The sequence below is a fragment of the Salmo trutta genome, chromosome 19 (genome assembly GCF_901001165.1).
Source record: "Salmo trutta chromosome 19, fSalTru1.1, whole genome shotgun sequence".
Classification (NCBI taxonomy): Eukaryota; Metazoa; Chordata; class Actinopteri; order Salmoniformes; family Salmonidae; genus Salmo; species Salmo trutta.
In genome coordinates this window covers 52,269,669-52,282,653 of record NC_042975.1, presented here as the reverse complement: position 1 = coordinate 52,282,653, position 12,985 = coordinate 52,269,669, and the positions used below count along the sequence as shown (strand labels likewise).

At 39.8% G+C, this 12,985-nt stretch overlaps 1 protein-coding gene across 1 annotated transcript in view; it reads right to left on the bottom strand.

Moving 5' to 3' along the window:
* adamts8a (ADAM metallopeptidase with thrombospondin type 1 motif, 8a) overlaps positions 1-12,124 on the bottom strand; it is a 30,655-nt gene extending 18,531 nt beyond the window's left edge. The window contains exon 1 of the mRNA XM_029701686.1: positions 10,885-12,124. Coding sequence (XP_029557546.1) covers positions 10,885-11,763 — 879 coding nt within the window. The 5' untranslated portion in view covers positions 11,764-12,124. The remainder of the gene's footprint in view (positions 1-10,884) is intronic.
* Positions 12,125-12,985: the final 861 nt, after the last annotated feature.

Here is a 12,985-nt window from a genome sequence, read left to right as displayed (position 1 = left end):
CAGCTCAATTTTGAGTCTCATAGCAAAGGGTCTGAATACTTATGTAAATAAGGTATTTCTGTTTTTTATTTGCAAAAATGTCTATAAACCTGTTTTCGCTTTGTCATTATGGGGTACTGTGCGTAGATTAATGAGGAAAAACATAACGTAACAAAATGTGGAAAAAGTCAAGGGGTCTGAATACTTTCCGAATGCACTATTTCTTAAATGCAGTCCTCAAATGTGAATTGCCATTAAATCCGGAGAGAAACATAATGTGGATGCATTCCAATCTGCTTTCCTATGCTTTAATTTGCATGCTAAGTATGTTGTGGTAATATTAGGTCAAACGTAAATACACCATTTTCTAAATGCTCTTGAATGCTGTGAAGACCTCCAACACAAGGTAAAATGTATATTGAGTGAACATAAATGGAATATTATGTTAAATTTAAAAGAAATATGCTATGAACTTCATAAAAACTGACATTTCATTCTTACAACATCAAGGAAATGTCCTGTGCAACCTAACTTAAACATTGTATGAATGTCATCACAACTGAGCATATTTTGTGTTTTGGTAACCTATCGTAATTTACCCATATTGTTCCCACAACCTAATTACATGTTCTTGGAACCTTTAAAGAACTCAGAAACACTGTTTTGTCAACATTCTTGCAACATCAAAGAAATGTTTTGTACAAGCTGATAGAAACGTATTCTGAATGTCAAAATAACTGGACAGTTTTTGAGTTTTGGGAGTATGCTGTGTCTCTTGTTATGTCCCAACAATGTTCCCACAACCTAATGAAATTTGTGGGAATCAACAGATGAAATGTGTTGTGGGAACGTTCTTGTAACATCAGGTGAATGTTTTTTGCACCCTAAAAGAAACATTGTGAAATCATCTGCACAACTGGACAGTTTTGGTGTTTTGGGAACATATACTTTGTCCCCACAATGTTCCCACCAGACTCTCTCACAAGCTAATGAAACATTCTGGGAACCTTTAAAGAACAGATTAAATGTGTTATAGGAACATTCTTGCAACATCAGGCAAATGATTTATACAAACATACAAACTTTTGGGGAATGTTCTGTGGTCGTTGTTACAGATGTTGTGCACAACATTTTTGTGAATGTTAGAACATTCCAAGGATATTTAATATAAAACATTTATGATAAATACATAGATTTTATCAAAACAATTCTCTGAATGTTTTTGGTATGTTATATTCTTAGTGTTAGATAAATCCCTAACTAGAACTTAATGTGAATCTAGGTTAATGTTATGGGAATGTTCCTGGGAAGGCACTATCAATTGTGCACTACCTAGTTGTTGTCAATAAACATTGAATCCTGGATTCATTTCACTGCTTAATTAATTGCAAAGAGATCTGACAACACACGCTCTGCAGGCAGTCAGAGAAGGGACCCAAATCCATAAGCCAATTGGAATCAAATGTTTAAACATTTGTGTTTTTCTTTCCATCAATAAAATGGGTGGAAGGACCACAAAAACAAACTCCTCTTGGCTTCCTCTCATTCCCAGATGGTTTAAACTCAAACACAAGACTCTGTGCCAAAATTGTTATTTACCGTTTCAGATTGACACAAACTTAGTCGGATTGTATAACATCACACGATATATTAAGACCAGAATGTCTCCATCTTTTCTGAGGTTATTAGGTATTGACAGAGATATATAGTGAGCTCCAAGAGTATTGGTACAGTGACATTTTTTGTTTTGTTTTGGCTCTGTACTCCAGTACTTTGGTTTGGAAATTATAAAATGACTATGAGTGCAGACTGTCAGCCTTAATTTGAGGATATTTTCATCCACATCGGGGGAAATATTAGAAATTACAACACTTTTTGTACATAGTTCCCCCATTTTAGGGGACCAAAAGTTTTGGGTCAAATTCACTTACATTACTGTTCAAAAGTTTGGGGTCACTTAGAAATGTCCTTGTTTTTGAAAGAATTAAAACATTAAAACAACATCAAATTGATCAGAAATACAGTGTAGACATTGTTAATGTTGTAAATGACTATTGTAGCTGGAAACATAGGCGTACAGAGTTCCATTATCAGCAACCATCACTCCTGTGCTCCAATGGCACGTTGTGTTGGCTAATCCAAGTTTATAATTTTAAAAGGCTAATTAATTGATCATTAGAAAACCCTTTTGCAATTATGTTAGCACAGCTGAAAACTGTTGTTCTGATTAAAGAAGCAATAAAACTGGCCTTCTTTAGACTAATTGAGTATCTGGAGCATCAGAATTTGTGGGTTCGATTACATGCTCAAAATGGCCAGAAACAAAGAACTTTCTTCTGAAACTCGTCAGTCTATTCTCGTTCTGAGAAATGAAGGCTATTCCATGTGAGAAATTGCCAAGAAACTGAAGATCTCGTACAATGCTGTGTACTACTCCCTTCACAGAACAGCGCAAACTGTCTCTAACCAGAATAGAAAGAGGAGTGGGAGGCCCCGGTGCACAACTGAGCAAGAGGACAACCCAACCAAATATCAACATTTGAAAGAGATGTATCTTTGGCTTGGATAGTTTATTTGATTTAGTCCTATTTTTTTTACTTAGATTGTGCGTTGAAATGGAGACGTGAATCCAACATATCAATTATTCATTTGTAGACAACTATCCAAGCAGAAGATGCATCTCCTTCAAATGTTGATATTTGGTCGCTAAATATAATTACATTTGAAATCGACCAGAGTTTGAAACCGTAGGCCTATACTCCGAGTCGGTATTCATGTAATAAGCAGGAATTCCCCTCGACCACACCCATAAATTGGGGAAGACAAACATCACCGACAACGATGAGACAGCCTATAGGGAGGAGGTCAGAGACCTGACCGTGTGGTGCGAAGACAACAACCTCTCCCTCAACGTGATCAAGACAAAGGAGATGATTGTGGACTACAGGAAAAGGAGAACCGAGCACGCCCCCATTCTCATCGATGGGGCTGTAGTGGAGCAGGTTGAGAGATTCAAGTTCCTTGGCGTCCACATCACCAACAAAATAACAAGGTCCAAGCACAGAAAGACAGTTGTGAAGAGGGCACGACAAAACCTATTCTCCCTCAGGAGACTGAAAAGATTTGGCATTGGTCCTCAGATCCTGAAAGTGTTCTACAGCTGCACCATCAAGAGCATCCTGACCTGTTGCATCACTGCCTGGTATGGCAACTGCTCGGCCTCTGAAGAGGGTAGTGCGTACGGTCCAGTACACCACCGGGGCCAAGCTTCCCGCCATCCAGGACCTCTATACTAGGCGGTGTCAGAGGAAAGCCCTAAACATTTTCAAAGACTCCAGCCACCCTAGTCATAGACTGTTCTCTCTGCTACTGCACACAAAGCGGTACCGGAGCGCCAAGTCTAGGTTCAAGAGGCTTCTAAACAGATTCTACCCCAAGACTCCTGAACATCTAATCAAATGGCTACCCAGACTATTTGCATTGCCCCCCCACACCCCTTCTACGCTGCTGCTACCCTCTTATTATCTATGCATAGTCACTTTAATAACTCTACTTACATGTGCATATTACCTCAATTACCTCGACCAACCGGTGCCCCCACACATTGACACACTGACCCCCTATCCCATCTGGACAAGAGGAATACCTATGGAAGAATGCTGTTCAGTGACTATAGCTCAGCATTCAACACCATAGTACCCATCCAAGCTCATCATTAAGCTCGAGGCCCTGGGTCTGAACCCCGCCCTGTGCTAATGGGTCCTGGACTTCCTGACGGGCCACTCCCAGGTGGTGAAGGTAGGAAACAACACCTCCACTTCACTGATCTTCAACACAGGGGCCCCACAAGAGTGCATGCTCAGCCCCTTGCTGTACTCCCTGTTCAACCATTACTGCATGGTCACTCACGCCTCCAACTCAATCATCAAGTTTTCAGAAGACACAACAGTAGTAGGCTTGATTACCAACAGTGACGAGACAGCCTACAGGGAGGAGGTGAGGGCCCTGGGAGTGTGGTGCCAGAAAAGTAACCTCTCACTCAACATCAAAAAAACAAAGGAGCTGATTGTGGACTTCATGAAACAGCAGAGGGAGCATCCCCCTATCCACATCGATGGGACCTCAGTGGAGAAGGTGGAAAGCTTCAAGTTCCTCGTCGTACACATCACTGACAAACTGAAATGGTCCACCCACACAGACAGTGTGGTGAAAAAGGTGCAACAGCACCTCTTCAACCTCAGGAGGCTGAAGAAATTTGGCTTGGCACCTAAAAAACTCAAACTTTTACAGATGCACAATTGAGAGAATGCTGTCATGCTGTATCACCGCCTGGTACAGCAACTGCACTGCCCACAACCACAGGGCTCTCCAGAGGGTGGTGCAGTATGCCCAATGCAACTACCAGCCCTCCAGGACACCTACACCACCTGATGTCACAGGAAGGCTAAAAAGATCATCAAGGATAATAACCAAGATCATCAAGGATAACAAAGGCGAGGTCAGTACAGGTGCATCAAAGCTGGGACCGAGAGACTGAATGACAGCTTCTATCTCAAGGCCATCAGACTGTTAAATAGCCATCACAAGCACATTAGAGACTGCTGCATATGTATATAGACTTGAAATCACTGGCCACTTCAATAATGGAACACTAGTCACTTAAATAATGTTTACATATTTTGTATTACTCATCTCATATGTACAGTATATACTGTATTCTATTCTACTGTATCTTAGTCTATGCCACTCTGACATTGCTCGTCTATATATTTATATATTCTTAATTCCATTCCTTTACTTAGATTTGTGTGTATTGTGGGTATTTTTGTGAAATTGTTAGATATTACTTGTTAGATATTACTGCACTGTTGGAGCTTAAACACAAGCATTTCGCTACACCCGCAATAACATCTGCTAAACACGCGTATGTGACTAATAAAATTGTATTTTATTTGAAGGAAGGCTTGCTAATTAAAGTTTTTTAGCAAGCGTCTATGACAAATCAGTACAGGTCGTTTCACTGAGAAGCCATTATGAACACAGGCTGTAAAACAATGATCGATAAGGTCATTACAGAAAACACCAGACTGATACCTACCAGGATTATTTGTGATGATAACATCAAGGAAAGTAGCCTTTTCTGAGTGTTTGGAGACATACCTTGTGGAATTGTTAATAATCTGAGAAAGAGTTAGTGAGTCCCATTGCTTTAGGACTTGGTCAGGTGGTTTAAGCATCTGCCAGTTTAGGTCACCTAGCAGGACAAATTCAGACATATGGCATTTAGGGAACAGGCCAGTGCTGATGGTGGACAATAACACCCAGCAACAGTCAACAAAGAGCGATTTGAAAGTTTAATGCTTAAAACCAGAAAATCGAATTGTTTGGGGACAGACTTGGTGGAGACAACCGAGCACTGAAGGTGTTCCTTGTTAAAGATTGCTACTCCACCACCTTTGGAAGATCTGTCTTACCGAAAAAGGTTATGACCAGAAAGGTTAACATCAGTGTTCAAAACACTTCTTATTAACCACGTCTCAGTAATGACCAACACATCTGGATTGGAGCTGTGAACCGACACTTTCAATTTTAGGCAATAAGCTTCTAGGATTAACGTGTAGAAAACCCAGGCTTTTACGAGAGCAGAAATCAGTGAAGCAGATATCAGAGCAGATATCAAGTCTGAATTGCAGCTAGCAAAAGTAGATGGTCCAGGTTAGATAGTCCAGTAATACATTCAGGGCACAGCAGAGAATAGAGAGAGCTCTGCAGTGTTGATTTATGACATTTGAATGTGCATTAAATGGCAACAAGATCATATTGTACAGCAATTTCATCAGGTAACATGAATACAAAGCCGGCAAGAGGTACAAAGCCAGCAATAGGATGGGAGGACAAGAGTCTGTATAACCAATAGAGAGTCAGAGTCCCGAGTGTGGAAACAAACAAAGTCTGTCCTACTATGAAATACGAAATAACACATATGGAATCATGCAGTAACCAAAAAAGTGTTAAACAAATCAATTATATTTTATACTTGATATTTTTCAAAGTAGCCACCCTTTGCCTTGATGACAGATTTGCACACTCTTGGCATTCTCTCAACCAGCTTCATGAGGTAGTGTCCTGGAATGCATTTCAATTAACAGGTGTTCCTTGTTAAAAGTTAATTTGTGGAATTTCTTTCCTTCTTAATGCGTTTGAGCCAATCAGTTGTGTTGTGGCAGGGTAGCAGTAGTATACAGAAGATAGCCCTGTTTAGTAAAAGACCCTGTCCATATTATGGCAAGAATGGCTCAAGTAAGCAAAATAGAAACGACAGTCCATCATTACTTTAACCGCCACAGGAAAGAAAGACCCATAGTTACCTCTAATGCAGAGGATACGTTCATTAGAGTTACCAGCCTCAGAAATTGCTGCCCAAAGAAATGCTTCAGAGACTTCAAGTAACAGACACATCTGAACATCAACTGTTCAGAAGAGACTGCGTAAATCAGGCCTTCATGGTCAATTTGCTGCAAAGAAACCACTACTAAAGAACACCAATAAGAAGAATAGATTTGCTTGGGCCAAGAAACACGAGCAATGGACATTAGACCAGTGGAAATCTGTCCATTGGTCTGATGAGTCCAAATTTGAGATTTTTGGTTCCAACCGCCATGTCTTTGTGAGACACAGAGTAGGTGAATGGATGATCTCTGCATTTGTGGTTCCCACCGTGAAGCATTGAGGAGGAGGTGTGATGGTGCTTTGCAGGTGACACTGTCAGTGATGTATTTCGAATTCAAGTCACACTTAACCTCTTATGGCTAGGGGGCAGTATTTTCACGGCTGGATAAAAAACGTACCCGATTTAATCTGATTATTAGTCCTGCCCAGAAACTAGAATATGCATATAATTATTAGCTTTGGAGAGAAAACACTCCACAGTTTCTGAAACTGTTTGAATGGTGTCTGTGAGTATAACAGAACTCCTATGGCAGGCAAAAACCTGAGATGCTTCTGTTCAGGAAGTACCCTGTCAGACCTTTTATTTTCTTTGTTTGACATCTCTTCCAAAAACTCAGGATCTCTGCTGTTACGTGACACTTCGCACGTCTCCAATGGAGTCTCAGAGCCCGGGAAAAACAGGAATGACGTAATTCAAAGCCCTGGCTGAAACAAAGGAGAGCAAAAGCTAAGTGGTCACTCAGTGGACTAAGCCTTACGCTCGCGACCCGCCCCGCCCCCGGCTTTCGGTTTTTCCCTCAGTATACAGACAGGCAGATTCCCGGTCGGAATATTATCGCTTTTCTACGAGATAAATTGCATAAAAATTGGTTTTAAACAGCGGTTGACATGCTTCGAAGTACGGTAATGGAATATTTAGAATTTTTTTGTCAAATTCTGCGTCATGCTCGTGGCCGAGATTTAGCGTTGGGATAGTGTCTAGAACGCACGAACAAAACGTCTTGATGGAACATAACGATGGATTATTTGGGACCAAACCTACATTTGTTATTGAAGTAGAAGTCCTGGCAGTGTATTCTGACGAAGAACAAGCAAGGTAAGAACATTTTTCTTATAGGAAATGTGATTTTGGTGAAGGCTAAACTGGTTGGGTGTCTAAATAGCTAGCCCTGTGATGCCGGGCTATGTACTTATATTATTGCAAAATGTGCTTCATCCGAAAAGCTATTTTAAAATCGGACATATCGAGTGCATAGAGGAGTTCTGTATCTATAATTCTTAAAATAATTGTTATGCTTTTTGTGAACGTTTATCGTGAGTAATTTAGTAAAATCACCGGAAGTGTTCGGTGGGAATGCTAGTTCTGAACGTCACATGCTAATGTAAAAAGCTGGTTTTTGATATAAATATGAACTTGATTGAACAGACATGCATGTATTGTATAACATAATATCCTAGGTGTGTCATCTGATGAAGATCATAAAAGGTTAGTGCTGCATTTAGCTATGGTTTGGGTTTATGTGACATGATATGCTAGCTTGAAAAATGGGTGTCTGATTATTTCTGGCTGGGTACTCTGCTGACATAATCTAATGTTTTGCTTTCGCTGTAAAGCCTTTTTGAAATCGGACAGTGTGGTTAGATAAAGGAGAGTCTTGTCTTTAAATAGCTGTAAAATAGTCATATGTTTGAAAAATGGAAGTTTTCGGATTTTACAGGAGTTTGTATTTCGCGCCCCGCCCATCATTGGATATTGGAGCAGTAGATTTAAGAGGTTAACCAGCACGGCTACCACAGTATTCTGCAGTGATACGCCATCCCATCTGGTTTGTGCTTAGTGGGACTATCATTTGTATTTCAACAGGACAATGACTCAACACACCTCCAGGCTTTGTAGGGGCTATTTGACCAAGAAGGAGAGTGATGGATTGCTGCATCAGATAACCTGACCTCCAAAATCACCCAAGCTCAACTCATTTGAGATGGTTTGGGATGAGTTGGACTGCAGAGTGAAGGAAAAGCAGCCAACAAGTGCTCAGTATATACTTCAAGAGTATTAGAAAAGCATTCCAGGTGAAGCTGGTTGAGAGAATGCCAAGTGTCCAAAGTTGTCATTAACGCAAAGAGTGGCTACATTGAAAAATCTCAAATATAAAATATATTTTGATTTGTTTAACCTCTCTGGGGTATGTGGGACACACTAATCAACAGCCAGTGAAATAGCAGGGCGGCAAATTCAAAACAACAAAAATCTCATAATTCAAATTTCTCAAACATACAACTATTATATCCCATTTTAAAGATACACTTCTCGTTAATCCAACCACATTGTCTGATTTCAAAAAGGCTTTACGGCGAAAGCATAACATTAGATTATGTTAGGACAGCACCTAAACAAGAAAAACCACACAGCCATTTTCCAAGCAAGGAGAGGCGTCACAAAAACCAGAAATACAGCTAAAATTAACCACTAACCTTTGATGATCTTCATCAGATGGCACTCATAGGACTTCATGTTACACAATACATGTATGTTTTGCTTGATAAAGTTCATATTTATATCCAAAGACCCCATTTTACATTGGCGTGTAATGTTCAGAAATGTTTTGCCTCCCAAAACTTCCAGTGAATGAGCACATCAATTTACAGAAATACTCATCATAAACGTTGATAAAATATTCAACAGTTATTTAAAGAATTATAGATACACTTTTCCTTAATGCAACCGCTGTGTCAGATTTCAAAAAAGCTTTACGGCGAAAGCAAATTTTGCAATAATCTGAGTACAGCGTTCAGACACGAAACCAAACCCGCCATTTTGTGGAGTCAACAAAACTCAGAAATAATATTATAAATATTCACTTACCTTTGATGATCTTCATCAGAATGCACTCCCAGGAATCCCAGGTCCACAAGAAATGTTTGTTTTGTTCAATAAAGTCCATTATTTATGTCCAAATACCTCCTTTTGTTCGCGCGTTCAGTCTACTACTCCAAATGCAGGAAGCGTGCGCAAATGTCACGACGAAAAGTCAAAAAAAGTTATATTTACGTTCGTAGAAATATGTCAAACGATGTATAGCATCAATCTTTAGGACGTTTTTAACATAGATCTTCAGTAATATTCCAACCGGACAATTCCAATGTCTTCAGAAAAGAAAACGAACACAGCTAACTCTCACGTGAGTGCGCGCCTCTGAGCTCATGTCATTTTCTCACTCATCAACTTCCAGGCCCTCTTGTTCACTCCATATTCACAGTAGAAGCATGAAACAACGTTCTAAAGACTGTTGATATCTAGTGGAAGCCTTAGGAAGTGCAAAATGAACCCTAAGATACTGTATACTGGATAGGGAATCACTTGAAAAACTACAAACCTCAGATTTCCACACTTCCTGGTTGGATTTTTCTCAGGTTTTTGCCTGCCATATGAGTTCTGTTATATTCACAGACATCATTCAAACCGTTTTAGAACCTTCAGAGTGTTTTCTATCCAAATCTACTAATAATATGCATATCCTACCTTCTGAGCTTGAGTAGCAGGCAGTTGAATTTGGGCACGCCTTTCATCCGGACGTCAAAATACTGCCCCCTACCCTAGAGAAGTTAACACTTTTTTGCTTACTGCATGCTTCCATATGTGTTATTTCATAGTTTTGATGTCTTCCCTATTATTTTACAATGTAGATTTTTGTTTTACAAATAAAAACCCTGGAATGAGAAGGTGTGTCCAAAGTTTAGACTTTTACTGTATGTGCAATTTGTAAAATATGTTATGTATTTGCGAAATGTACAATATGTTACGAATTTGCAAAATGTATGATATGTTACGAATTCCAATTTTTTGTTGCTAACGTTAGGTAGGTGGCTAATGTTAGCCAGATGGCTAACATTAGCTAGGCTAGGGGATAGGGTTACAGTTAGGAATTAGGTTAAAGGGTTAAGGCTAGGGTTAGCTAAAATGGTTAATAAATAGTTGCAAAGTTGCTAATTAGCTCAAATGCTAAAGTTATCTATGATGAGATTAGAACAAAGATTGCTAGTCATTTGCATTATATGCCAACCCATCCACCCTCCTTTTATTTTTGCCTTAAATAACCTATCTTATGTTTAATATGTTTTTATTTATTTATTTTACCCTTATTTTACCAGGTAACCATACCAAGTAACATATACTAATTTAGTTTTCAGGGATTTACATTTACTATATTACGCCTAGTCTATGAGACCAGGCTGGGCTGTCTTGACAGTTCCACAAATAACTTTCAGGCGCTTATTTTTGTCTGGAAAATTGAACTGCTTTGGAAACCCTTCGTGTGTAATGACGCGTTTGGACATGTGCCCATCACATTGCAGCCAATGCAAATATATATATAATTAGTGTATTGGTTTATAATTTTTGTTAATGATATATTCAGTTTGTGGTTATCAATTTGTGTCAGTTCATGCCCTCACCTTTATTTCGTCTCCATAGAAATGTGTCATTGAAGCGTCGGCTACGACCAGCGTCTCGATATATCTTGGAGAGGAGACAAACCGTCGCTTCCGTCCCGTAGCTATCTCAGCATCATCAACAGGATATGCAGTGCCGTCATCTGTGGCCAGACGGCTCTTATCCTTCACCTGATCAAAAGCTTGGAAAGTCTTGGACAAATTTTGTGCGTCGGTCAAAACTCTCCTTTTTATAATGTGCACCTGCAAGAGTGATCTCTCTGTTTTACCTTGGCCAAGAACTTTGGGTTGAATTAGATACACATCCCCATGCGCTATGAAGAACCCTTGCATCCCGTGGCACAGGCTCACCGCGACAACAGATTCCTGGTCGGTGTCCACATTCCCTGAGAAGAAGCAGCCTTTAAGCTCGTCCCAATTCCCCTCTGTCTTGGTGATACCACCGGTAAAATGCCCTGATCTGGATCCGTTGAAAAGCGCAGCCAGATGTTTCGATTGTATGTGCTGAATGGTTAACTTTGGAGCAACAAACGAGTCATCCGGAGTCAAATTCAATGTGAAGTCCTGGCCGAAAGCTGTCAATCTGAAGCTATGTTGATCCTCGCTCCTTTTCCAGAGCCGACCGCTGGTCTTCACACTGTTTCTGACGGGTATGGTCTCCTCCGAGTGGAACAATTCCGACAGCACAACGTTGTTTAAGGACAGGGTTAATAAAGTGATATGCAAAGTTGAACCCATTTTATTACTATCACAAGCCCCGTTTCTATCAAAGAAACAATGTAAATGTGTGATAAGATATGTTTTCTTCTTAATAGAGAAATTGCTATGAATAAAGAAGAGCGCGTGTATGACAGGTACCATACAGTCTTGAGTGCTCAGCATAAAATTGCGCTATAAATCTTACTCGTAAAAACGAAACAACTACCAATACATCTATAGGAGTTGCAAAACAGTAGGCTATACTAAAAATAAAGAATTATTCTTATAGTTAGTTGAAGTCAGGACTCGAGACCTGTAGCAGACTGAATAAGCGGCGACTTCTCGTGACTGTGGTATTTATACAGCCTTGCTCTTCTAAAACATAGGCCTAAGTGGTTTATTTTTTTTATAACATTTGCTGCTGCTCTCTCCACCCCCTCGTGCTTACAGAAAAAAACACATCAACTAAAATCAAATTGATCCAATGGGACCTCACTGGCACGCCCACTCTTCAATAGTTCCAACAGATATTCTAGACGGGAAAATCTAATCCCTGGGACGTCCGGGGACCGAGTCAGGTCGAAGTAATACCAGCAAACCGTTGGCTCAACTCACTCCATTACGCTTAGCTCTCTATTTCAGCGGCAAACTGCAGCCTAAGTCTGAAAATATAATCAAATCTCTTCCAGAACTGCATGCGCACACTTAAGGCCCGAGTCTCATCTTCACGTTCCATCTGACAAGACTGGACCGAAGACAGTACAGTATTTAGAACCTCTGTGACTGGACTGTTTACCACCAAATATTTGATTTCAGCTCAAAGGAAGCACTTACATAGATTACATAATGCCGTGAATGATACATAGAGGAATGATTTGAGCACATTTTTCTTTCTCTGGAATTATTCTGTAGCCTGTGCTGGTGCTGCTTATTCATTCTCAGTGACTTACTGAGCTCGACACGTGCACATTATTTAGGATCAGTAGGCAGTTTATGGCTATAAATAGACAGTTATAGCCTGGTAGTAGACATGTAAAATGGCTATTTGTTAAACAACAATAATAATGTAATAATTGTGTTTTCGTTAGACACATTAAATGAAGTTAAACACGCCCACATCTAACACACAAATGTGGAGTTAAATAAAAATGGCAAAATTACAATGAAAAAAAAAATGCAATCGCATCACATTCACTTTGGGACTTTTAAAATGCTTCGATGTCTGTTACATATTTTTCTGTTCCCATTATGGCCACATTACAATAGACTACTTTACTTCGAAGTCTCTATCAGGCGTCAGCTAAATTAGCATAATGACCAATGATAGAACAAAAGTATTATTAAATCACCGTCTTTTAACCACGATGTGGCAGTGTTGTTTCACAATTCAAATGTAGGCGCTTCT